General features: G+C 38.4%; 2 protein-coding genes across 7 annotated transcripts in view; both read right to left on the bottom strand.

Annotated features, from left to right (window-relative positions):
* The window catches only part of LOC107699902 (rho GTPase-activating protein 32-like), a 30,144-nt gene extending 19,556 nt beyond the window's left edge, over positions 1 to 10,588 (bottom strand). The window contains exons 1-6 of one of the 4 annotated variants that reach the window (XM_016501345.1): positions 10,344 to 10,588; positions 8,223 to 8,324; positions 5,975 to 6,092; positions 1,575 to 1,662; positions 1,383 to 1,477; positions 1,204 to 1,288 (exon numbers count right to left, since the gene is read on the bottom strand). In XM_016501345.1, the coding sequence (XP_016356831.1) occupies positions 1,204 to 1,288; positions 1,383 to 1,477; positions 1,575 to 1,662; positions 5,975 to 6,063 (357 nt within the window). In that variant the 5' untranslated portion in view covers positions 6,064 to 6,092; positions 8,223 to 8,324; positions 10,344 to 10,588. Of the gene's footprint in view, positions 1 to 1,203; positions 1,289 to 1,382; positions 1,478 to 1,574; positions 1,663 to 5,974; positions 6,093 to 8,222; positions 8,325 to 8,953; positions 9,199 to 10,343 lie in introns of those variants that run through there. The other 3 variants (XM_016501347.1, XM_016501346.1, XM_016501344.1) reach the window with 3 other exon arrangements.
* Positions 10,589 to 11,735: 1,147 nt separating this feature from the next.
* The window catches only part of igsf9ba (immunoglobulin superfamily, member 9Ba), a 76,666-nt gene continuing 61,901 nt past the window's right edge, over positions 11,736 to 26,500 (bottom strand). The window contains exons 12-21 of one of the 3 annotated variants that reach the window (XM_016501349.1): positions 24,135 to 24,258; positions 23,706 to 23,881; positions 23,384 to 23,610; positions 22,782 to 22,866; positions 21,721 to 21,882; positions 21,450 to 21,495; positions 20,744 to 20,830; positions 18,510 to 20,156; positions 16,407 to 16,537; positions 11,736 to 16,159 (exon numbers count right to left, since the gene is read on the bottom strand). In XM_016501349.1, the coding sequence (XP_016356835.1) occupies positions 15,939 to 16,159; positions 16,407 to 16,537; positions 18,510 to 20,156; positions 20,744 to 20,830; positions 21,450 to 21,495; positions 21,721 to 21,882; positions 22,782 to 22,866; positions 23,384 to 23,610; positions 23,706 to 23,881; positions 24,135 to 24,258 (2,906 nt within the window). In that variant the 3' untranslated portion in view covers positions 11,736 to 15,938. Of the gene's footprint in view, positions 16,160 to 16,406; positions 16,538 to 16,961; positions 17,271 to 17,769; positions 17,923 to 18,509; positions 20,157 to 20,743; positions 20,831 to 21,449; positions 21,496 to 21,720; positions 21,883 to 22,781; positions 22,867 to 23,383; positions 23,611 to 23,705; positions 23,882 to 24,134; positions 24,259 to 26,500 lie in introns of those variants that run through there. The other 2 variants (XM_016501350.1, XM_016501351.1) reach the window with 2 other exon arrangements.

Genomic DNA, 26,500 nt, shown 5'->3' with positions numbered 1-26,500 from the left:
CATGGTTACTATGACCATGAACATCATATTAATAATAACATATTACTGCTCACATTTACATATCACCACATTAATATACTGTCTGTTAAGTATGCAGGATCCTGGCCTGTGCTGATAAAGTATGAGCAAGTTTGCATAACAGAGATCATTTGCATAAGTCTTAAAGGCACAGTAGCAAAAACTGCTTGATTAAAATGGCAATGTAAAACTAAACTGGGCTATTTTGGAGCATGATACGTTATACTTGCATTATACACAGAGAAATATAAAAATGTAAGGGAAATGCAGGCGACAACAATAAATATGGTTAATTAATGTTTGAGCATATGCACATTTCCATTCAAAATTTTGGGGTCAGCAAGATTTTTTAAATAAGATAAGGACACATTCAATTGATCAAAAGTGACAGTAAATACTTAATGATTGTAAAATCTTGAACATTGTTTCAAATTACTAATAAAAAAAAAATACAATCTGAAAAAAAGTGTATTACCATTTTCATTACCACATAAAAATGTTAAGCAGCACAAATGTTTTCAACATTGATAATAAGAAATGTTTCTTGAACAGCAAATCAGCATATTAGAATGATTTCTAAAAAAATAACAACGTGACACTGAGTACTGGAGTAATGATGCTGAAAATTCAGCGTTGCCATCACAGAAATAAATGACATTTTAACATTTATTAAAATAGACAAGAGTTATTTTAAAATGTAATCATTTTTAACATTATAACAGTTTCTACTGTAGTTTTAGATCAGATAAATTCAGTTAAGATAGGTGAGCATAAGAGAATTCCTTCAAAAACAAAAAAACTAAAATCTTACCAACCCCAAACTTTTGAACAGTAATATAGGGGAGTCATCGGTTTACAGATATTGCCATTATCTGAGAAAATGGACAGTGGTAATGCTGAAGACATTTGTATAAATATAACATTTTGGGGAGGAACAATGACGTTGAAATCCAAACAGCTAGCCAAGATGTTTTCCACAGTCTGAAGATCTTGCAGGATAGCAACTAACCTGACAGAGACTAATGTGTATTGCATGTAACTTAAACCACAGCCCTAATTTCAACATGATGGATAATCCGCCACCAGTGAAACGAAGAACACAGCCAAGAGCCTAATTAACACATTCCCGTCAACCATGAGTGATCATGGCCTTCAGCAGGACTGCATTTACCATAAAACCCTCACCTGCACAGAGCCAAAGTCAACAATCTCATAGTGGAAGTGGGCACATTCTGCCAGCCTGGGAAAATGGCCTTTGGTGAGGGACAATCTGCAAAACAAAAACAGCTCATCAGTATTCTGCTCTGTGTCTGAAAGAGACAAAACAGAGACAGAACTCTTCCCTTTAACGTATAAACACCTACTTTTTGACGTTCTTGACCTTCATGCTGGCCGTGCTGGCACATGAGCGCAGAGAAGATTCGGCAGGCAGTTCAGGGACCATCGGCGCTCCTCGTGCCTGCGTATATGAACACGCACATGTAAACAAACGATTATGCAGCACAATGCATGAAGCGTGACATACAGAAAGGCACTACACACACACACACACACACCATAACAGCAATGGCGTCCTCCCAGCCTGCAGTCTCTGCTGACTGCAAGCTTCTGTCTTCCTCCCCCTCATCCTCCTCTGGGTGTGGCCTTAAAGAAAAGATAATCAGAGAGGGGTATGTTGAAATAAGCTTCTCCTATGACATACATACATCTACATCGCATCACTCGGCACAAAGCAATTACACCAATGAAATTCCTGAGCTAGGATTGTTTTAAAGGAATAGTTTCCAAAAATGAGTTTGCTGTAGAACACAAAATAAGATGTTTTGCAGAACGTTCAAGCTGCCCTTTTCCAATCAATTGAATCATTTAGTGAAAAAAAAGATACTTAAAAGTCGGCCACGACTACTAGTACACTATATTCCAGGTCTTCTATAAGCCATACAACCGGGAACAGACACACACACACACACACACACACACTCACACACTCACACACTCACACACTCACACACACAAAAGAAGGCTGGAATACACTACATGGCTTTTGCCCTGATTTGCAGTCTGGAGGAGTCTAGCAGTCTGCAGGTTTTGGGTAGATGAAGTTGACAGATTTAACAGAAAATCGCAACCTTTTAGCTTTACACCAGGGTTCCCCAAATCCGGTCCTGGAGGGCCACTGCCCTGCAGAGTTTAGCTCAAACCCTGATCAAACTTGCTGACCTGTGATTTTCTAGGGATCCTGAAGACCTTGATGAGCTTGCTCAGGTGTGTTTTATTAGGGTTGGAGCTAAACTCTGCAGGGCACTGGCCCTCCAGGGCAAGATTCGAGGAACCCTGCTTTAGACTATGAATCTGTCCAGATGAAAAATATCAAACGTCTTTCATTTTGAGCAGATTTTAAAGCACATATCGTTTTCATCTGTCATGCATCTTTGTTGTGTTCGGAACAACTTGAAAAGTCTGTTAGTGTGTGTGATCCTCATTTGCTTCGTGTATGATGCCAAGTTTTTCCTCTACAATCATTTGTAAAATCGGCAAGTGTGTAATGCCTAGTGTTTTAAAACATGTTTATGTTATAAAAGCTGTGCAGTGTATTTCAGCCTTATGTTGTTATTTGGTGAAAAAAATGATCCCTCTGTGGTAATTCTCAAATATTATTATTAAATATTATTCAAATTTGACACTACAATATGTTGCGGCACAAAAAGCTATTATATGATAATATGAAGAATTGGAATATAACACAGAAACCATATTGACTATTTTTTTTATGCTTTTCTGTCCTCGTCAAGCCCAGCTTAGGCATTTATCACAAAAAGCATCTTTTGTGTTTGACAGAAGGAACAACATGAGGGTGAGTAAATAATAATTGATACATTTTAATTAAAATATCATAACTACGTCTTCCAGTGAAACGATGCTCGACTTCTCCAAACATTTTGTCTGCTTAAACCCTCCCCTTTCTTAAAACCAACTGCAAACTCGCAATCAGATCAGCTTCTATCCAATCAACAACCAATGGATAGAACCAAGCCGTTTAGGATGTGTAATAGTTAAACTGCTCTTCTGATCAATCAGATTATACACAAACCTATTATGTGAGAAAACAACACTCTATCCATAAGCCAATCGTAATGAATTATACCCAAAAGTTACATTCATTTCTAGTCTCTAAAAGTACAAGCTCACCCTTCATTTCACATTCACATCATGAAATGATCTGTTCATTTCAGAAAATCTCCAGTGCATTTCCCAGTTCACCCTGCAGCCGAGAGCATGGCCGGGAGGGTCGAAACAAGGAGACATTATAGAAGATCAGATCAGTGGCCGTAAAAAGCACACTATTGTATGTTTTTCAATCAGTCAGTCACTCAGTCACAAATGGATCACCCTAAATAACAAAGAACAGGGCTAAAGTGTAACTTGAAATATGATGCGCTCCAGGGGTAAGGAAAGGTGAGCTGGAACAGCTTTAAGGATTGGAAAGCCTTTAGAAGGGGAATAAAAGGCTAGAGTTTAGACGATTCATTCAGAAGACAAAAGACAGAGTCAGTGATTTTGTTCCAGAACATCCCACACTCCCCCTTCCTCCAACAGATTAGACCACTGTGAGACTGAACGATAATGCCTGACCCTGTTCATGGAAGAAAGAGGCAAAAGTTTACTGTCATTTTAAAGTCACAGGTGCGACATAATGGCAGCATAGTGAGTTCTAAATTACAATCTACTGGTCAATGATTTATGAGAGTGTTCACAATAAAGTAATGCTAGTTTTTATCATATTTAGTCGATATTAACCTGTGTTTTTTGTCTCTATTGTTCGAGTCAATGAAAATCGTTGACATTTTAGTCACATTTAGTCATGCTGCACGATAATGGTTAAACAATCACGACTGTTATTATTATAAAAAATGCAATTATCAGTCACGACTGTTATCATTTGAAAAACTGCTGCTCGTGTCATCGAATGAACAGGATATTTGGATTGGAACTTAAAACTATTTGTCTATTCTTTTTTTTGGTTGCTGAACAATAGAGATTTTTTGGGAAAGTGTTTATATTTTAAACTACATATTAGTCTCGTATTGTCATCAAAAATATTGCATGTTGATATGGTCACATTATTATTATTTACTGATCTTGTCACAGTCTTATCGTTATCAATGAAAAAGGGTTGTAGATGAACTTTTTTTGCCACAGTTTCAGTTTAATTTAAGTTTATCGCCACATCAGCTTCACAGGCTATTTCATGGCAAGGATTATACATTAAAAATATAGTAGAAAACATTTTTCACCGTCAAGTGAGTCCTGCAATATTTTGGTGCGTCTTCACCAATCAATAAATGTCCATGAGTTAATCTAGTATGTCCAATACGACACCTTGAATACACAACTTGGTCATACCTGGATTTACTTTTTTTTTGGCACAGTTAGCAAAATTAACACTACTAATACAAAAGAAAAGAAAATAAAAATCATTTATGTTTGCATTCACAATTTAATATGGTTTTGAAAAAAAAAGATTAAATTTAATGACTCTAAAATGTCAAGTAAAAAGTACTAACTTTAATATAAGTAATCAATCTTAATCATTATCTTAAAAAAAGCTACATTTTAAGCTTGGGGGGGGGGTTACAATGGTTTTTTTTTTTCTTACAAAATATCACTAACTAACCTTGCCATAAAAATATGAAATTATCTGACATTTTTATTGATATATTTTTGACTTGATGAGGGTCTGCAATGGTCTTTATATTAGGGCTGCACGATTATGACAAAAATCATAATTGTCGATTATTCCCTTGAAATTGTAATTGCGATTATTAATTACGATTATCACAATTTACATTGAATGATGTTTATACCATTGTTTTATGCAACTGCATGCCGTAATTTTATATGAAAATAAACAAGCTGAAAACACTAACTGAAAAACGTTTAGTGCTTTTCTACAGTATTAAGCCTCAAATGTCAACTATACATCGGATTGGTTTCTTCAGATTATAAAAAAAGTAAAAATATGAATGGTATTATAATGTTATACTAAAACTAAAATTAAAATAATGGGAAAAACCCTTAAGATAACATGTAGAAAGAAAAAACGCATCTTAAGCACGCAGAATAACATAAGTGGACTTTGAACGATTAATTGCCGCTTTGAACGATTACGTAATTGTGGCATCCGTAATTGTAATCACGATTAGAAATTCGATTAATTGTGCAGCCCTACTTTATATAGTTTCCTGTTTTAGCCTATATGTGTTTTTTTCCCCCACAGCAAGTTTTTGCATATTGGTTGCATAACATGACTTGGATCTGGCGGACAAAAATGTCTAATATTAGCCTAATAAGCAATTTTTTTTCAATAAAAATAATAATAAAATACTAACTACAGTACTCGATGTAGTACTTAATGCTAAGGTTTTCCTTTCAAGACTTAAATTCTTTTAATCACGCTTTTACTTGATGATGATATCAGAATAGTTATCACCCTGCTCTTTTTATATGAATTGCATATTTAATGAATAAATTAACATAGTATAAAAGAAGTGTCATGTCACTGACTATTACAATAAGCCATGCCTGCTTCCTTGGGGTGGTACAACAATTCATTGATGACTCTACTGTCCTTGTTATCATCTCTGTAGGGTACCAGTTGCACACAAATCACCACTATAATTTACTCCCCAGGGGACAAATTCACATCTGCTGCATGCAGTGCTGCTGAAATAAATAGAATAAGGTGACCGGTCACATGACACATAAAACGCCTGTGTTGTGCAAAAACCAAACCATGCACTGCACCTGATTATGCAGAGATTCAGCCAAATGTAAAGAAAATGCCTCATCTAACCTTGCAAGAGAAACACACAGGCAGACACACGCTATACGGCATATCTAACCGTAGTCGGGCACACTGCACACTGAGAGGCGAAGTATGCAGGCTGTTACTCACCCTTCACAGGGATCATGACTGCATGCGTCTCTCAGAGGTGTTGGAACTCTGCCGTGTGTCGCTGCTGCAGTCCCGCTGCAAGCCTCCATGATACTGAGTCACTGCAACAGCTGCCTGTCTGTGAGGGGAGGGAGGAGACCGCACTTTAACATAAACCTCCAACCTTGGCAAAGGATGAAGGCCTGTGATATGGACATGCGTGTTATGCACGTACATGGTGAATTTATTTACTTACTTTTTATTATTAACAGCGTCAAAGGCTGATCATTCGCAATAAATAAATAACCAAATGGGTAACACTTTATAATAAGTTTCATTAATAAATCCTTAAAAAACAATTCATTAGTTAATATATATTCAAACAGCTAGAAACATGAAATAATGTGCTTGTTAATGTTTACTAATAAACTTATTAAACATTACCTAATGATTAACCGATCATTATTTCATGTAAATTAAATGCTTACAAATGTCATTAAACATTGTAAACTATCTGTCAAAATAATTTGAAGATTGCATCAAAGGCTATACTCATTGCAATAAAAATAATATTTATTTATGAACATGATGGATTTATTTCCTTTTATTGCCATAACAGCATCAAATACTATATTCACTGCAATAAATAAATAGATATGTAATATGGTGGATTTATTTACTTATTTTTATTAACATAACAGCATCAAAGGATATATTAATTGCAATGAATGAATGAATGAATGAATGTGTATGTACATGGTGGGCTTGTTTGTTTACTTTATAATGCCATTACTGTGACAAAGGCAATATTAATTTAAACAAACAAGCAAGCAAAGTCTGTTATGTGCGCAGGTGGTAGACTTAGTTACTTTATATTTCCATAAATTAGCTATATTAATTGGAAGGAAGGAAGGAATGAATGAATGTAAAACAGGTAAACCAGTTATAAAAACATCTATTTGCACATGGTGGATGTTTATAAATATAGCTATTAAATCATAGTCGCATTGAACTACTGATAAAGAATGCACTCGAATTCATGCAAAAATCAGTTGGCTAAATGGCGACTGTGGACCTTGAAATACAAATGAACCAAAAGAAAATCAATGGCGAGAACAGTTTGTGCCATGTTCAGTGATGCATGACCGTGATGAATACAGGGCTTGCACAAGACTTAAAGCAACTATATGCTATGCCATCAATAATTCAAGTGTGAAGTACAAACAAAAGGAATGCTGGAATATTGTGACACACCCACAGAGAGAGTTTAACCACCTGTATGAAAATTGACATGCACATAATTTATGATCTATTGGTTCTGATAGAGTAACGAGATATGAAAACGACAAAATATTCCTCTCACACTCCGGCCCTACTATCAGAAGTGCTGACAGGCAGAAGCTTGATGTTGACTCAGCAGAATGAACGCTCCCTGACAGGAAAGACAGCACCATGTGTGCATGCAGGTACCTGAGAGGGTTAGATTCACCTTGAATACATAAACACACAGGTGATCTAGTGATTAATCCAAACCTATTTACACAGCCTGTACGGCGACTTAAATAACGATTATTTCATTCTTTTGAACAGGTTGTGAGAAGACGCTTTGGAATTCAGTATTTCAAAATATGAGCAACAGTTTGTGGTCTGTATTCTTTGTTTTGCATACATATAAGAATACAAAAGGGTCTGAATGTCTAAAACTACATTAAAAATCTGGGATTTAAATTTGATTTTAAATAGTATTTTAAATTAAATAATTATTAATAATAATTTATTTAAAATTGTATTATTAATTTATTTTCAATATTAATCATATTCAAAATAAAATTATATTCAAAATATTTTAATCATATATATTTTTTATTACAATTTTATTAACACAATTTTATTTAAAATATTTAGATTATTACAAATAAAATTATATTACAAAATATTTTAAATCTTTATAATATTTTGAATAATAATAATAATAGTAATTTTATATATTAGGCCTATATAATGTTTACGTAATTTTTATTATTGCAATTTTATTTTGAATATTCCTAATATAAAAAAATTATATAAAAATATTCATAACATCATTAATTACATATATGTGTGTGTGTGTAGATATAGATAGACAGATAGATAATATTAATAGTATGAAATATAATATATAATAAAAATAAAATAAAAATACATTTTCACTTATGTTTATAGACCTTTGGACCCCACTAGAATTCAGTGAACAGTTGAACATGATTTAAAGACACGAGACATCATTTACTTGTGTATGGGATTGTGTGAAAGCTGCACATTGATGTGGTTGCTAAGTGACAGATCGTCTTGAAATCCTTCTGGAATCGGTCAGTCTTGGATATCTGAATATCTGACGTGGAATGTTTTCAGACAGGAAAAAGGTTAATAGGCCTATTCATTCACAAGTATGCGTTTATTGTTACGTGACTAAGGAGGTGTAGAAGTAAACTTTATTCTATAGTGATGTTGAAATCTTGCTTTTGGCTGGTAGCAATAAAATGAGCACTGTTGTCATGGGCAACAGCATGTGACTTCAGCGCTTCCGGTGTAGTGCCGAAATTTGCACCCTGCCAGATTATGCACCCCCTAATATTGGTAGGTTTAGGAGTAGGTGTGGGGGAGGGGTTAGGATTAGGGGAGGGGTTGGGATTAGGGGTGGGGCTGGGATTAGGCAATCAGGTAGCGACTTCAAGGAGGGGGTGCATAATCTGGCAGGGGTGCAGAATTCGGCACAACACCGGTCAGGGTCTTTAGAGTTCTCTGATCAAGACTCGTTGTGTCTATGTTTCGTAACTAGGGCTAAACAGTTTTAGGGTGAATAAAATGGAGGTAATTAAGGAAATTATAACGGCGCGGCTAGATTTGACTTGACCACTAGCAAAAAGGCGCGATTTGCATTATGGATAATATATTGTAATATTTACAAGTGCAGATGCAAATCGCAAGCAAACAGAGGTAAAATCAACACTAGTCACTCACCTGTCTGTGATTGTTTCAGCGTTCCTCTCCCAAACGAAATCCTACAGTTGTTTCCCTCTAGCACAGAGCCATTATGAATGCGTGTGAAAAAGAGTCAAACCAATGCCTCCTTCATCGTGTGAACGTAGATGTGCGCGAGTGCATCGAGTCAGGACAGGACACATGAAAGTTCGTTCTCACGCATCACCTGATTAACTGAGTGAACGCGTGTGTTTGGGGGCGTGGCTAAGGAGCAAGGTGGATATCAGTAGGATCCATTTATCACTTGTTTGTCCTTAAAAGAACACGCCTGAGATTTTGAGTCAGTTGACCAACATTGGAAACCTTAAAATATTCATGATTGTTCTACAGAGGAACAAAATACTTCCCTCAAGGAAAAGTTTTGATTCAGGTTTTTCATTAAATACTGATGGAGAAATACACATTTAAAGAATTCTGGACTACAGCTGTAAGGGGTTACAAATAAAATTCGTTTTTTTTTTTTTTTTATGACGGTCCTCGTGCCCCATGTACCATATGGTAGTTCGCCCAATAAAATGCTAATTCTGTCATTATTTACTCACCTTCATGTCGTTCCAAATCGTATGAATTTCTTTATTCTCTGGAACATAAAAGCTGTATTGAGAAAAATCTAAGTTTTAATTCTTCAAAATAGTTTCTTTCGTGCTTCACAGAACAAAGTTATACTCGTTTGTAACAACGGGAAGAGGAGTAAATGATGACAAAATGTTCATTTCTAGGTGAACTATCCCTTTAAACTAAGCCAAACTATCATTGAGAACAGTATGTGAAATGTAATAAATATCTTAGACAATTTAATATTTGTTAAGGTCTAATTTGGTTCACAGATTTAAAAAAGAAAAAAAAAACGCCATCTACAACTTCATAATGTTCTGAATGGTCAAAGATAAAAGGTCACAACTGTTTCATTAAAGCAAAGATGTCCCAAAGACAATAGAAGGTTTAAACAAAACTTAGCAGTCTATTTCAACTTTACCTTGGGAAATCATCATCAACATCATCACGATAATTATTCAATTATCTGGCCAATGCCAGGGCCACAGTGTTATCTGTTTTGTGTGTCACCCACCTCAGATAAATAGGTGTGTGTGAGAGGGAGTTGTGTTGGTTGAGGACTTTGCACCTGGATGAACACTTAATTTCCTACATGACAACATTATCAGTCATTGTGGCAACCCTTTGGAAAACACCTTCCCTCCAAGGCATTTTGCTTGAAATGTAAGTCCATCAGATTTAACATATGCAACAGTGGCCTCTAGTGGTCACTGCAGATACGAACAGTCAAAAATCACTCGTCAAGAAATAAATACACTCTTATATATACATATATATATATATATATATATATATATATATACTAGTCACTCACCTGTCTGTGATTGTTTCAGCGTTCCTCTCCCAAACGAAATCCTACAGTTGTTTCCCTCTAGCACAGAGCCATTATGAATGCGTGTGAAAAAGAGTCAAACCAATGCCTCCTTCATCGTGTGAACGTAGATGTGCGCGAGTGCATCGAGTCAGGACAGGACACATGAAAGTTCGTTCTCACGCATCACCTGATTAACTGAGTGAACGCGTGTGTTTGGGGGCGTGGCTAAGGAGCAAGGTGGATATCAGTAGGATCCATTTATCACTTGTTTGTCCTTAAAAGAACACGCCTGAGATTTTGAGTCAGTTGACCAACATTGGAAACCTTAAAATATTCATGATTGTTCTACAGAGGAACAAAATACTTCCCTCAAGGAAAAGTTTTGATTCAGGTTTTTCATTAAATACTGATGGAGAAATACACATTTAAAGAATTCTGGACTACAGCTGTAAGGGGTTACAAATAAAATTCGTTTTTTTTTTTTTTTTATGACGGTCCTCGTGCCCCATGTACCATATGGTAGTTCGCCCAATAAAATGCTAATTCTGTCATTATTTACTCACCTTCATGTCGTTCCAAATCGTATGAATTTCTTTATTCTCTGGAACATAAAAGCTGTATTGAGAAAAATCTAAGTTTTAATTCTTCAAAATAGTTTCTTTCGTGCTTCACAGAACAAAGTTATACTCGTTTGTAACAACGGGAAGAGGAGTAAATGATGACAAAATGTTCATTTCTAGGTGAACTATCCCTTTAAACTAAGCCAAACTATCATTGAGAACAGTATGTGAAATGTAATAAATATCTTAGACAATTTAATATTTGTTAAGGTCTAATTTGGTTCACAGATTTAAAAAAGAAAAAAAAAACGCCATCTACAACTTCATAATGTTCTGAATGGTCAAAGATAAAAGGTCACAACTGTTTCATTAAAGCAAAGATGTCCCAAAGACAATAGAAGGTTTAAACAAAACTTAGCAGTCTATTTCAACTTTACCTTGGGAAATCATCATCAACATCATCACGATAATTATTCAATTATCTGGCCAATGCCAGGGCCACAGTGTTATCTGTTTTGTGTCACCCACCTCAGATAAATAGGTGTGTGTGAGAGGGAGTTGTGTTGGTTGAGGACTTTGCACCTGGATGAACACTTAATTTCCTACATGACAACATTATCAGTCATTGTGGCAACCCTTTGGAAAACACCTTCCCTCCAAGGCATTTTGCTTGAAATGTAAGTCCATCAGATTTAACATATGCAACAGTGGCCTCTAGTGGTCACTGCAGATACGAACAGTCAAAAATCACTCGTCAAGAAATAAATACACTCTTATATATACATATATATATATATATATATATATATATATATAATTGTTGTTGGTTTTTTTATTATATCAAAATACAAAAAGTTTTACGGGGTTATTACATGGACCAAAGCGTTGGGAAATGTCAACCTAATAGAGCTTGCCAAAATGTGCATATCTGGGCTTATCTGGTGATGTAAACAATGCAAATTGAACGGCTCCGCTATACAGAACTTCAATTGGGCTGTTAAAGACAGCACACACACACACACACACACTTTTAACACTCCATATGTTTCATTCCCAGGTCTGGTATTGATGTAACTCACAAGGATAATTCATTTGTCAGGATAGCATATTCTTTTTGATTGGGGTCTTATTCTAGAGCAAGACTTATTAAAAAATGATGAAAGCAATAGAATCAAAATAAAATAACAATGGGATTGCCTTTATTCTCTAAAAATGCCTTTGCTTACTCCAGGGTTGTTCCCTTTTAATATCAAGATGCTTAATCGAAGTGTCCAGCTGAGTTATTGTGGAGGTCAATGTCATACTTAAATAGTTGGTAGTACAGATACAAAACATCTTTAACATTTACTCCTAGCAGCATGAAGACACACCAGGCACCATATCTTAACATCTGAGTATGTGGAGACACCGAATGCCCAAGAAAAATACTGCGAAGTACTAATCAGGGACAAGAAGATAGAGGCACACTGCACCTTGTTTCATAATCAGAGTTGTCTAGCAATTTGGAGAATTCCTTAGCAGTGGCAGAAGAATCGAACAATGCATCATAATAATATTGTACATAAGGCGTTGGTACAGCACCATACTGTTTAAGAATAATACCTGAAATGAATGGGATTAATTAACAAAAGAAGCCTTCGATCAGGTCATTCAATCAAATAATTCTGAAAAAAAAAAAAATCTATGATCTTCTTCTTCACATAAGAACAGTCTCTTATACATTGCATGTAAAGTGATCAGGATGAAAAACATGTTTGCCCAGAACACATCTTTAGATAATATAATCTGTAAACAATGTACAACACAAATTCAAAAGCAGTTAAAAAGCACAATGCAATTTGAAATATGCTTCCAATAAGCTCTAAGTATGAGGTTTAATGTTAAAACAGTCGTAAATTAGTGCATAATGCAGTATTACATTCTAAGTTTTCAGTGCTGGTTAATATGAACAGCAAAAGAATCGAGAACAAAAAGATGTACATTATCTGAAACAAGACAGATAGGTCCGAATGAGTGAAATATCTTGATTATGCAAGGTTAGGTTCTGTTCAATCAACACAAAAAAAAAAAAAAAGTTTCACGAAGCACCATAAGAAGCACAAAACTGTATAGGCTACAGGCAATCAAAGAGTTGATATGACACTTCCTGCAAATGAGCTCTCTTACACAAGCAAAGGGGGGCGTATCTACCTGTACAGTATCGTATATATTCAAGAGAAACGTTTCAGTCGAGTTCTCCCTTCAAAGACCAGAGCTGAATAAAATGCCGTCAATCACCATCCGCAGATATACAGCGACACTGCATGTGCATCTTAAATCAGCGTGACAGCTTTATGCGAGGATGCATCGCTCCATCGTGTCCAAGAAAAAAAACTATAAAACAGAAATGCCGCCGCTTGACGTGTCAGACCTCCACCTACTTGAGTTACCAGGTACTTTACATGCTAAATGAAAAATTTACTATCATACCGTGGGTACATTTCATGGATTATACATTGATATGTTGCCTCCTCAAGACTGGCAAGTTCTTCTTTATAAATCTTTCTAAATACGCAGGTTTTTATTCATGGTGACGGCGAACGTTCACGCGATAATGTAAGCACATATTGAATGTCAAAAGCCGAACTTTATTTAACAACTTTAACCGTTTTCATACTGAAAGATAGTGAGCGCACAGGACCTGCCCTGTGAGGCTTTATTGCTTGCAGTCCTGCTCACCAGGAGAACTCGACAACGGAAATCACGACGGAGCTAGTTTAGTTAGTTTAAGACAGAGGACTGTGCTTGAGTTTGTGTGTTAACCTCTGAACCACAGCACCACGAGTTCAAAAAGACATAGCACCAAGTCATAATGTGTACAATGTGCCTACATCCTTGCACGTTATATTTCTAGATCATGTAAACATTATGTGGTTGTTGTAGGACTTGTTAGCAATGAGTTCTTGACAGAACTTGACAAAACATGTAGCAAAAACAGAGTTAAGTCTAAGTTTAACACGTCTCTCCCGACAGCTAAAGACAGGTAATCAGGAATATCTAAAAACAAACACTGCCCTTCTCCTCTCAGAGACTATACGATTAAAGCAGCCTTACGAATCGTGTACACCTAATGACGCAGACGTACATAGAAATAAGCAATGGAGTCTGCTGACCTAATACTCAATAGCTCAAATTTACTGTGAGATATCTGAGCAGTCGTTTTCACGTAGACTTGTATACAAGAAAGAGAGAAAGGAAAGACAAAGTAAACAGCCCTTTGGGCACTTAAATCAAATCCTCTAAACTCAAAATGGCTACTACAAATCTCTATGCACAGAATTTCCCCTAGTGTTTCCTGCTTGGATATTCAGCCTTATTCAAGTAATGCATGAGATTTCATTCAGTTTCCCATTAAGCTGTACCTCATTATTCAATTCACGAAGAAGATTCATTTTGGAGCTGTTCGCATCGGCGCGTAAAAGAGAGAAACATCACATTGAAAATATCCAGATAAATCTGAACTTCTAAGAGCAAATCATACATTCACCATCGGTTAAACTACACTAACACGCGCTCGATTAGCTTTCACTGTAGGTAGCAGATCAGCAGCTGTTAGTGAACACTAGAGACAATTAACATCCTTCAGAAATACTAAACTTATCATTAATTCAAATAACACAAACTTTGTTTGCCATGTCATCAGATGAGATGTGATGGATGGCAAATAGTAAAGATTAGAATACAATATCCTTATTTTTATTTTTTTTTTACTTTTTTTTTTTTCAAAAAGATTCAAGCTAATTTTGGAGGTTCACTTTTGTAAGTAACCAAGAAGACTGGTAATCTTTTTTCAACTGATTAGAATAAGGACTATTTCATTTTTCTGTTATATTGATGTCTTCATTAGTCTGCACAATATCTACTGTACTTCCTTGGTGTACTGTATGTCCAAAGCAAACATATAACAAATTATTTACTTCAAGGAAGTGACGAAAAGATTAATAATGCATTTCACCACTTCTAGTTACATTTGTGCAAGACAAGGACCAAGTAATTCTACTTCCGTTTAAATATTACATTTGCACTTATGCCATCTGAACATGTCAAAAAAGATATTTCTAAAATTGAATGTGAACCTGAATCATTTTTCAGCAGGGGGCTAATATTAATCTTAATATTAAACACAGATAAAAAGTGCCTTAAAGCTGTCCAATAATTTTAGTCAGATATAATGGCAATTATTTAAAAAATAAATAAGAAAGCAAGTTTTCAATTCCACCTGCCTTTGCATGGAATTTACGAAATCTGAATAACTGTTCAAACATTGTCGCAGGACCAGTCCAGTACTGCAGTCATTCTTTTCAAGCTTACAATTTCTATGATATTCTGTGCTTTATATTTCATATTTCATATTTTATAAATAAATAAATTGTCATTTCTGGGTTTACAATTATTCCCTCATATTCTGTAATGCTGTCAAAGCTTTGCCACTAACATGTCATCCAAAATGAATTGCACTAGCTTGCACAAAATATAGTAGAAGTGCTGAAATATGTTCCAGATTATTTATTCCTTTTCTTTTTCTTTTTTTTTCTATTCTCTTTTTTTGAGGTATATTTTGTAGAAGGAAGAAAAAAAAACTGTAGTAACTATCACGTCTTGAGAGACATATTTGTACAGAGCATTTAACTCTATCCTTCACAATATACACAGTTCTGGCAACATTATGACAAAAACTGAAGTGGCCAGCAAGATTTTTCCTAGCATGTAATGGAATGCTATTATTTTATTTTATTTTATTATCAAATGAAAAGCTTTTGTCCTGTTCTTTTCTGTTTCTTCCAAAAAAGCACCCCTGTATGTTTTTTCTTTGAGTAAATTTACAGAAAATACAGATATGTGTAGTATATTGTGCCAACCGAAGAACATAATAAATCATATCTAGTTTAGACTGATTACAAAACAGTACTGAGAGCTTGTCCATTGTACATTTTTGCTAATGGACAAGGAGACGATCCGCCCCACAGGAGAAGTTTTAGTGTGTTTGGGGGGGCTCTCAGAGCAGAGAACCATAGTTTGAGGGGGCAGGGTCCATACTGGCCAGGAGGGATTTTCTGTCTTCTCTGGGGTGAAGCCAACGCAGCAGAGAGGACAGATGAAGACAGGGGGACTTTCTAAGTGTACTTTTCCACTTTTTCTTTGAGGGAGAGCTGAGATGTTCTCTTTGCTCAGAGGCCTGAGATGCATGCGGCTGCTGGGTCTGAGAGGTGGACACATCTAGAGACAGCAGAGCAAATGAGACACAGCAACAGAATAGATTTTGACATTTTCAGAAGAAAATGCGAGCGTTGCCTGTGCATGCAACCTCACTGCCACTGCCACAATGTTAAGGTGTTGTGGGTGGTTGTTTTTAGCATGCTTGGGTGGTTTCTTAAAATCAATAAACAAATAAGCATGTAGTTAGGACATCAGGGGAGATAACATGTCCATTTCTCCCAGTATGTAATGTACAGGTGAAACTGACCTGTCCTTTTCTTGAATCTGGAGTTGTTGTTCTTGTTGGCTGTTGATTTCTTGGCTATATTAATACAATAATAAATCAGTGCTTCAAAGCTCTCAGACCCTGCAGGGACTCTCACTGCACCTAGGTGCTCCCTGTTAGAGACAAACACAATGATGCATTACTTTACACCGCCACCAGGGTGCGCTGCCCTCCACCGGCCTGATCAAACTGAGATTTAGCCCCCGACAGGAAACACTGGCTGCCCCAATGCCAAGTGCAAAACCTTCATGACAAATGTACCATTCATCAACATGTACTGTTCAATTTAGCAATTAATCACTTTTGGCAAATTGCAAGTGTTGTTAAATATTATGTAGAAAATACTGTTTATCAAAATGAAATCTTGATAATATTAATTGGCCTCTTTTCATTGATCATCATAATAAAAAAACAAAACAAAAACAAAGACTCTTCCTCATTAGATGGGTACTCTGCAAATTAAAAGCACGTTGTGTTAGTTCAATTAGTCTGGTGAGTTGAATTTAGCATTTTCACCATTCATTTACTACAGAATACACCTAAATTAGCATGAATAAACCTTTTACCTCATGTTGTACACTGCTGTCATGCTGCCAGCACTGTCCAATCAAATAACAACTAGCCAAAATCTCCTGTTTCCCAGTAAGCTCACTGGTTTCCTATTAAACTGACCACAGAGGTCACGTTTCTTGTAAAGTGTAGTCTTTTATTCGCACATGCCATTCCTCTATCATGGCAGAGATCATGACACTCAAACTTCCATACTGAAGAGTCAGCCAATAACTCATGTGTTCACAAGGCACAGAAACACAAAGTGTTTACAGACAGTCTCCCCTGCTGCTGAGGCTGTGGAAAGAGAAAATGAAAGTGATTAATAGAGGGGGGTGGTAGACATGACTGAGCACTAAAGTCCGCCACATCAAACACACTCTGGTTACCATGAATACACTGAACAGTGGCTTCACCATGCTGACAGGAGAAGAGATGGCAGGAAGGGGAGAATGGCCAGTAAAGAACAGTCACATAAAAGAAAGGAACCAAACCACTAGGACGACAAAATGTGACAAGAAATTTTAGTTTGAGAACTGCTGTTACTGATTCGGCATCGAGGAAGAATATTTAGAAAAGGCATGCATGATATTTTTGTACATGGAAACAACATTTTAAAGGGGAATATCCAAGTGTGCCTCTAAAAGGGCACAAGTGCAAAATTTCCTGAAAAAATTGCCTGCATTTAATAATTGCAGAAATACTTTGATAAGCATTGCTGAAAAAATGGTCTTGTTTATATTCCAGCAATAAAACTATTCAGAATATTTACCAATTTTTTTTTATAACTGATATCATGTAATAAAAAAAAAATTGTCAAAAACGTCATTCCCCTTTAAATGAGAATGATTTAAGACCCCGCCTGCAAACCCCTCCCCTTTCAGACATGGATTCGACCCTTACCTATTGTGGTGTAGAGGACCTGGTCACAACAATGCTGCCCAGATAGCTGAGATCAATCAAAAACAAAGAGGGTAAGACTACTAGAGTCTCCACAGAAAAGTGTCGTCTCTACTCTAGATGAGGATGAGTGTTGTAAGAGATGAGTGCACACTCATCCCTGGCAATGAAGGCCGCCTAAGATGGCCACCTTGATGGTCAAAGCCCTGAGTTAGAGGAAGTGAGAGAAATGGAAGGAAATGAGCTGGAGAGGGTGAGTGATGTGATCAGCCCACAAAAGAGGGCAAAGAAGGAAGAGCCATGGGATCATCATGGATGCACTAGAAAATCCTTAATCATGAAAACGTTATACACTATGATAATTTCCTATATCAAAATCACACTGTTCAAAGGTTAAAGGAGAATAGGATTTGAAGAAAATGAAAAAGTATGGAAATTTATCCTGTGAACCCAATAAGGAGTTATACTGGAGGACATGGACATTTTTGCATATGTAAATAGTTCATAGTAAGATGTACATGTAAAAATATTTTAATCGAAAATCGCAAAAGCATGAAAGCATTGCTTTTGCGGTACAGATGATGAATAACAATCTCCTTTGTCATTTTGGAGCCTCCAATGGTACAGTTCACCTACCCTGGAGAGGGTTCTGAGGGGAGCATCTCCTCATCTGTCCTTCTCTGAGATGGCATCTGGCCGAAAGCATCACTGCTCTCCGCAGGGGGTGAAGGGGACTGGGAGGGGTAGCTGGCCGCGGCTGTGGCAAAGGCCATGTGGGCATGGTAGCTGAGGCTGGGCCGCTGGCCGCTCTGGCCTTGGGTAGGTGAAGTGGCAGGGGAAGAGGAGAGAGACCTTCGGGAGAAGGAGACACTGGCGGGGTGACGGGCACTCTCGGGCATCTCTTGAGAGCGGGAAGACCGCAGGATGCTGGGGCGGGGAGGAGGGCGGACGAGAATGTGTGGAGAGCCGGCGTGTGAGCTGGGAGGGGTTTGGGTGAGAGGGGAGAGTCGTGACGGCTGCAGGACCACCTGCTGCAGGCCGAGATCCATCCTTCGTGCCGCCCTGGGGCTTAGCCAAGGCTGGGCCTCAGACCTCCAGCCGTCCGAGCTCTCACTGTGCAGTGTGCTTGGGCTCCCCATGCGGGCTGTGGCGCCTAAGTAAGGCAACACTGGTACGCCCATACCGTGGGCAGTGTGTCTCAACTGCCCCAGAGTCTGGGCCTGTTGCATAGTTATATGCTTGGCTGAAGGGCCCTGAGGTGGAAACCTGCTGGGAGATCTGCTCAGGTGGGCTCTAGGGGCCTCCAGCTGGAGAAAAGCAGAGCTTGAAGGGAGCTGAGAGGTGGTGCTAAGAGTACGACTATGGGAGGGGTATGGCGGGGGCTCAGGGAGGTCCCGGTGGAGATATGAGGAATGACGTGGTGGAAGAGCGAGACGGGGACCCTCCTGACCTAGAAAGGGGAAGTCAGGAGGCTGCCAGATCTCGGTCGAGCGAGAGGAGGGAGGGCTATGCACCAGTGGGAGGGCATGGCTGGGGGCACCATACTGATGGATCCTCAGCTCCTCCCTCTCCTCTGGGATGGTGGGATGGCGGAACGGCCCCTCAGGGGGGTATGAAGGTGAGGAGGACATGGCAGAGCTACGTGGACTAACATCAGGCATGTAAAAAGGAGGGTGAAGCTCCACCTCAGCACCACTACCTAGATAGCCATAGAAGGGGCCTGGAGGGAAGACCCTGTGAAAATGGGAGGCCCGGCTCTGCCCTGTGGCCTGAAGCCGACTACCCTCCAAGATGCTCATACCTTCCATAGGCCTCTGGAACCGGGGGCTGTAGGCTGGGGGCTGCATGTAGGACTCCTGGCTGGAGGACACAGGGGATATCTGGGGCCTGAGGGTGGCCATGACTGGGGGTAGGGGCCCTGGGTCATCGTTCTCCTCATCTGATTGGCGGAACTCAGGATACAAGTCTGATTCCTCCACAAAAGGAAAACCCTCAATGCGTCGTGGCTTGAGGGACGTGTCGATGTCACTGGGAACCATGACGAATCGGCCATCAGGTCCACGGCTGATCAGCTCGATGGGTGTGGTGACCTCAGCCTCGTGCTTGGACACGCTGTACTTCTTACTGGTTATTGCTCTCTTGGTTTTCATATAGAGGGAAAGCTCTTTCTCCTTCCTAGGGCTTGGCAACTTCTTAACGTAAAGACCATGGCCATCCACGCTGGCCAGAGATGGGGGCCGGGAGGAAGTGATGCTCTCAGGACTGATCTTCCCAGAGGACAGCCTATCAATCAAAAAAGAAATGGGGCTTAGGACATGAACCCTGGGGAATACCAGAACTTAAAATCAGCACTATCAAAACAAGAATCGCTACATACTAAAACATGGAATATAATTCAATGAAAATTGCATGGTTTTACACTTTTTTTGTTCTATGTACTTATTTTGTAATTTAACACAATTTAGGGTAATTAGTCTTTATCCACATGGCTTTTCATAATTGTAATTAGATTAAACATTGATGTTCATTTAAAGGCCATCTTAAAGTGAAAGACGATGTCAGGGTGAGAGATAATGGGGAACAACAGAATGGGGACAGGACACAGAAACAGATAAGTCAGTATAGGCACCAGTGAGCTAACAAAATATCAGCTAAACTATATCTTCACCGAACTCTCCTTAATAATAATCCATCTTGCTGGTTATAAGTGGTCAAACAAGTGTCAAAATTAGGAGCAGCAGAGGGCTGAAGTTGTCTATTCCCCCACAGAAACATTTTAGCTCTGCACCACTAACCGAAAACATGCAGCTACTGCAGACAAGCACATGCTAGCGCCTGCTGCAGAGAGAGATGCAGGTGCAAGCACTCACTGAGGGCTGGTGGATGGGGGCCTGTAGCTGCTCCTGTCTGGCTCTTCCCAGTAGGGCTCAATGCCAGGCAAAGGGGTAAGAGGAGGCCTGCGGTAACAAAAACACAATAGAGACGGGGCAGAGTCGGCCGTCAACCAGACTATGGTTCCACACTGCTATGTGGAAATGGGTGGGATGGGAGCATGAGACTGCAGCTCTATGAAGACCACAATGGAATCGGATAAGAGCATGAGTCCCAGTTTGAACTGGGTTGGAGGTGCTACCCTTAATGTTCTCCTTCCTTTAGCACTGGTTAATTGTAAGAGTGACATGCTGCCATGCCTGCACTGATCAATTCAGAGGAGCTGGGGGATAAGCATCATGTTTATATTATATTCTTGTGTTATTGAAAGGTTCTATCACAACCTGACTGGACGGCAAAAAAAAAAAAAAAGAAAGAGCTTGAGAAGATTGTTCATAATGGCAAATCAATGCATCTCACTGCTGAGAAGCAGAGGTAAGCACAGATGCATTTATAGCAGCCACTTTAGTGACCACTCAAATCCTCCTCCATGTATCCCTCACGGTAACACAGCAGCTGCTAGGGTCAGCTGTTTGATTTCTCAAACTGTACATGCTCTCTCTCTCTCTACAGCCATGAGCCTGATAGTCAACAGATTTGCAGAAGTGCAAAGTATGATGGATGTTACTATGCACTGGTACTTACGGAGATTCAATGCTTTTCCTTGTGTGCGTAATCGATAGTGGAGGGTCTAAGAACAAATCACACAATGCCACATCAGCATGACAATATACTTCAGATCTTTATCTCAACCACTGCAATGCTGAAGCTGGTATGCAATGCAATATAGACTGAAAAGATGTAAAAAAAAATTTACAAATCCAATAAAGTTGTGATATGCACCACAACAAAACAACATTTTAGCTTTAAAACAAGAGAGACAGATAACTGTGTCTTGAAGTTAAGAAGGACTTACCTCGTTTGCGTTTGAGCTTGCGACGATGCTGCTTGTTGACAAAACATGCAGCAAGCGTGCTGAAGAGGATGGCAGCCGCCAAGAAACAGATGGTGGCCACGATGCCGGCCACCACTGGCTTGGCCAGCCCCTCATCTGAGATCTCTGTGGGAGGGAAGGGGTCTGAGAGAGGAAACACACTCCAGAACATGAAATTAGGATGGAAGAATGCAGCAAGCATATATTCACAAAAGCAGGTTAACATGATCAATGACAGTGATTCAGTTAGTGTGCATTATAAAGCAGACTACAGCATAGTGTTAACACAACTGCAGCCTTTCAGATCAGAAGCACCTTGCCTATTTAGATCGAGAGGGCATGTGGCTTTCAAATTTTTGAGCCAAGAGGATTTTGAATGCAACTTCCAAAAACAAATTATTATCTTTATTAATTACCTTTTTTTGTAGGTAAGGAAAAGTTTATCTAACATCCTGTGGCAGCAATCACATCTAAATTGAGTCAGTCCTATTGACACTTCAGCTTTATCATACAACAAAAATGCATGGTGATCTATTAAAGGGGTCCTATTATGCTCTTTTACAAAGTCTTGATTTTGTTTTGATATTTGTGATATCACAAATCCCGGAAAATATGCTTTGTAGTCCAAATGAGTCGTTCGTTGTAGTTTTTGAAAAGTGATTTCTGTTAAATAAAATATCTCCTTTTGAATTGGACTTTGAGCTTTGTAACTTTGTAGATCTTTTTTATGCTTAAACAGCAACATTATAGACTAACTAAAATTGAAAAGGTGAAAAAGCATAATAGGACCCCTTTAAACAACTATATTAACTAAATCTGCAATTAACTTGAACTTTTTCTTTTTGGTCATATCTTAAATAAGCCAGGACTGCCACTGGTGCCCCCACCAAAAATTAGGTGCATGTCACCCTTGTATCACATCTACAACAACAACAAAAAAACATATAGTAGGGCACTAACTACAATAAGCAGCAGAAGGCAGTGAAGCTAAAGGTGGCTAAAGCAATGAATTGGTGCATTTTAGTGACAGCCCTTATTCTCACCTGTACTTGACACTCCCACCACATTACTGCTCTCACTGACAAGATCATCCATTACAGCCAGCGCTCGGAATTCATACCAAGAGTCCTGGGAGACAGAGAAACAGGTCAGTGGGTCACAAATCCTGTGAGGCCAGCAGGTTGAAGTGTCAGATCTACCAACAGATTTGTAACAAGAACATTTGTAGCAGACTCTGCTGTATGTCAGACTGAATTAAAATGGCATCCTCTAAGCTTTTCAGCGGAAATGCATTCCCTCACTGCATTTCTTTAAATAGTCACAGAACTGCAATGCTCTGAAAGAAGATGGACATCACTAAATTGAATTTCTTTAAAATAGACATTATTTTCACTCAGAAATACATCACACGACAAAAGTAAATTGGGTTTCAAACTGCAAACACTGACTTTATCTGCACCTTTATTATTTATGGGTAACTGAAAGAGTACACGCATACCATACAAAAGTATTGGTCAGTACGTTTTTAAAAATGTTTTTGAAAGCCTCTTATGCTCTTCAAGGCTACATTTATTTGATTTATTTGCAGAGTCCACTGTATATTTTCCATGTATGTTAGTAGTGATGTTAAAGCAATAAGTGTTACCTGAATAAGATCTCTTGCTATGATCTCAGTCTCAGTGGCAGGAATCAAGTCATCCAGAACCTCCCACCTTTCCCCCAGACGAAACTCGATGATGTAACGGTCGATTGGTGAAGAGTGATTGGCCGGAGGAAGCCATGTCAACAAAACACCCTGCTGTGTCCGGTTGGCTGTGAGGCACCGTGGTGGAGTTAGAAGCACCAGTGGTTCAGGGGTACTAATGGGATACCCTGGGAAAGATAAAGTGAGGTTGTAAACATATCTCATGTGGAGGGTCATTCAGAGGTCCATTAAAAGGTTTAGTTTGTGTAGAAGTGTCACCCACCTCCTGTAGTCACAGTGACTACCTCACTGAAGGGGCCGGTGCCCAGCTTGTTCTGGGCCAACACACTAAATTGATAGGCAGTCTTTGGCTCCAACCCCTGGACCACCAACCACATCTGAGAGCCGGGCACAGGTATGGACAGCCAGTCATGTGGCCCTAAATCATTCTTCACCTTTCTATTGGATTATACCAATGAGTTGCATTTTAAAACTTTAATAACAAGAATATTGCATATGATTTATTTCTTGAAATACAGTGAAATGTAAATAAATTGAGCTTAAACATTCCCATTGATTCATTGCATTTACATATCCATGTAATCCATAGCTTTAACACATTAGAATAAAAAAGACTACAACAAGTCACAAGTACATTTAGAAAAAAAAAGAGGAAGGAACTATAATTAGAGGGGGTGCTGACATGACTTACACCGGGCCATACCAGACCGAGAACGTCTGTTCAAAGCCTCCGTCATATCCAGGTTCCCAGGAAACGTTAGCGGAGCTTGTGGATGCTGACACGTGGACATTAGTTGGCGCATGTGGACTAGTGCCTGAAACAGGGTTATTTTTAATTGATAGTGTCTGCAAATGCTAGTACTATTGCTCATCCTAAATGTTATGGATTTGAATTAACCACAAACCCTAAGTATTTAAAGAGGTCATATGATGCGATTTCAATTTTTCCTTTATCTTTGGAGTGTTACAAGCTCTTGGTACATAAAGAAGATCTGTAAAGTTGCAAAGACTCTCAAATCCAAAGCGATATTCAGAAACAGAAAACGCGTAAAAAGACAGTATAAGTCATTATAATCAGTAATTATGTCCCCACTGGATGCAACAAATGCCTCGTTTGTAATGTGTTTTATTGTTTTTGTCTCGTCACTCCAGGACAGGGCATCACAGTATGGTAAGGGGCGTAACATTTCCGTCACACGCTTGAGGTATTCAGCCAATCACAACGCACTGGATAGCTGGCCAATCAGCGTATACCTCGCTTTTCAGACCGATGAGCTTTGTAAAAATCGACACGTTTCAGAAAGGCGGGGCATAGAGGAGCAACAATAATGTACATTATGTGGAAAATAATGTGTTTTTTTTTACCTTAAACCGCATAAACACATTGCATTACACCAAATACATAACATACCGTTCGTTTTAGGAACGTCATATGACCCCTTTAACTTTGCCACATAACTCTTCCTAAATAAATTACATTGGATAAATAACACATCAGGTCGTGGCTTGTGGAGCTGAGACTTTTCAAGCCAGAATATCATAGTTACTTGGGGATGGGCTTGTTTGACCTGCATAGGCCAATAAGTAAGCACCAAGAAACACCTTAGCAAGTTTTGCACAGGATAACACCTTTTTGTTTTATGCATTTTTTGTACCATTTATTTATGTGTTTTTTTTTTAATGCCACTCAGGAAGAAACTCTTTAATTACAATTAAAGTCTGGGGTTGGAATAAGTATCTGTTGCTCACCAAGTCTGCATTTATTGGATCAAAACATCAGTAAAAACAGTAATGATGTGAAATATTTTTTCAGTTTAGAAAACTGTTTTCAATAATTTACAATTTATTCACATTATCCTTCAGAAATCATTCTAATATGCTGATTTCATCCATGTTGAAAACAGTTGTGCTGCTTAATATTTTTGTGGATTTGTAAGGATTTTTTTTGTTAAATACAAAGTTTAAATGAGCAGCATTTATTGGAAATATATATTTTTTGTAACAATTTAAGCACTAACTGTCACTTTTGATTAATTTAATGTGTCCTCGCTGAATTAAAGAATTATTTATTTAAAAAAATCTTACTGACCCCAGAGTTTTGAATAGTAGTGTATATTCATTGGAGTAAATCAATCACACATCTACCAAAACGAGACCAAGATCTACCAAAACCAAAATGAGACCAGACAGAATCCATTATGTGTCATGCTGAATATAATGTAAAGGAACGAATTCACTAAACATTTACAAGCAGCAAGGTCATTGTTAGGAGAGACATCCGGGAACGTTGTCTATTAGTGGCCGCAATTCATTCTTGGTGATTAACCCAAAATCTTTAAGGTCTAGGCCAGACTGTTTGTCCCAAAACAACTACATTCCAAGATGGATTTAGCCTTGTCAGATTTATGAGAAACTGAAGTACAGGAGATCCATTTGTCTGAGCTGAACCTCTTCTCACTTATGTTCTCTGACCAGACAATAAACTAACTCCATGCACAGACTGACCCAGTTGATAATATCAGGAGAGTGCCGGACGATGAAGACGCTGAAGTGGAGGATGGATTCAGGAGTTCCAACACATCTCTTATCAGCACCAAGCAGCTGCGGAGGATCTGTTAATTGCTCCCTCATTAAACATAATCTTTAGACTGTCATGACACCAGTCCATCACCAAACAAATAACGTTGTGTGTGGGGTTGTGTGCCCGCTGACACATCACTTGTTAATCGAGGGCAAACTCTCAGATGTGACAGCTGAGTTAGAGATCCCACGAGCTACACGGCCCCCTACTGTAATGACTCACTTGTGCCGCTTGGCTGGAAATTGTAATGTCCTAGCCTACACTTCCTATCTGGCACATGTTGAGAAATCACATATCTGACATATTTTGTGTCCTTAAGAACCTTCAAAATTGAACATGGAGTGCTGACCTGTGACAAAAAATGTACAGTACAAAAATGTAATTAAATGAATACAAATAATGTAATTATGAAAGTTATTTCACAGTGCAATGTTATAGACAGACAGACAGACAGACAGACAGACAGATAGATAGAT

This window comes from Sinocyclocheilus anshuiensis, unplaced genomic scaffold (assembly GCF_001515605.1).
Source record: "Sinocyclocheilus anshuiensis isolate Anshui unplaced genomic scaffold, SAMN03320099.WGS_v1.1 scaffold891, whole genome shotgun sequence".
Lineage (NCBI taxonomy): Eukaryota > Metazoa > Chordata > Actinopteri > Cypriniformes > Cyprinidae > Sinocyclocheilus > Sinocyclocheilus anshuiensis.
This window is presented reverse-complemented; position numbering and strand designations above follow the sequence as displayed.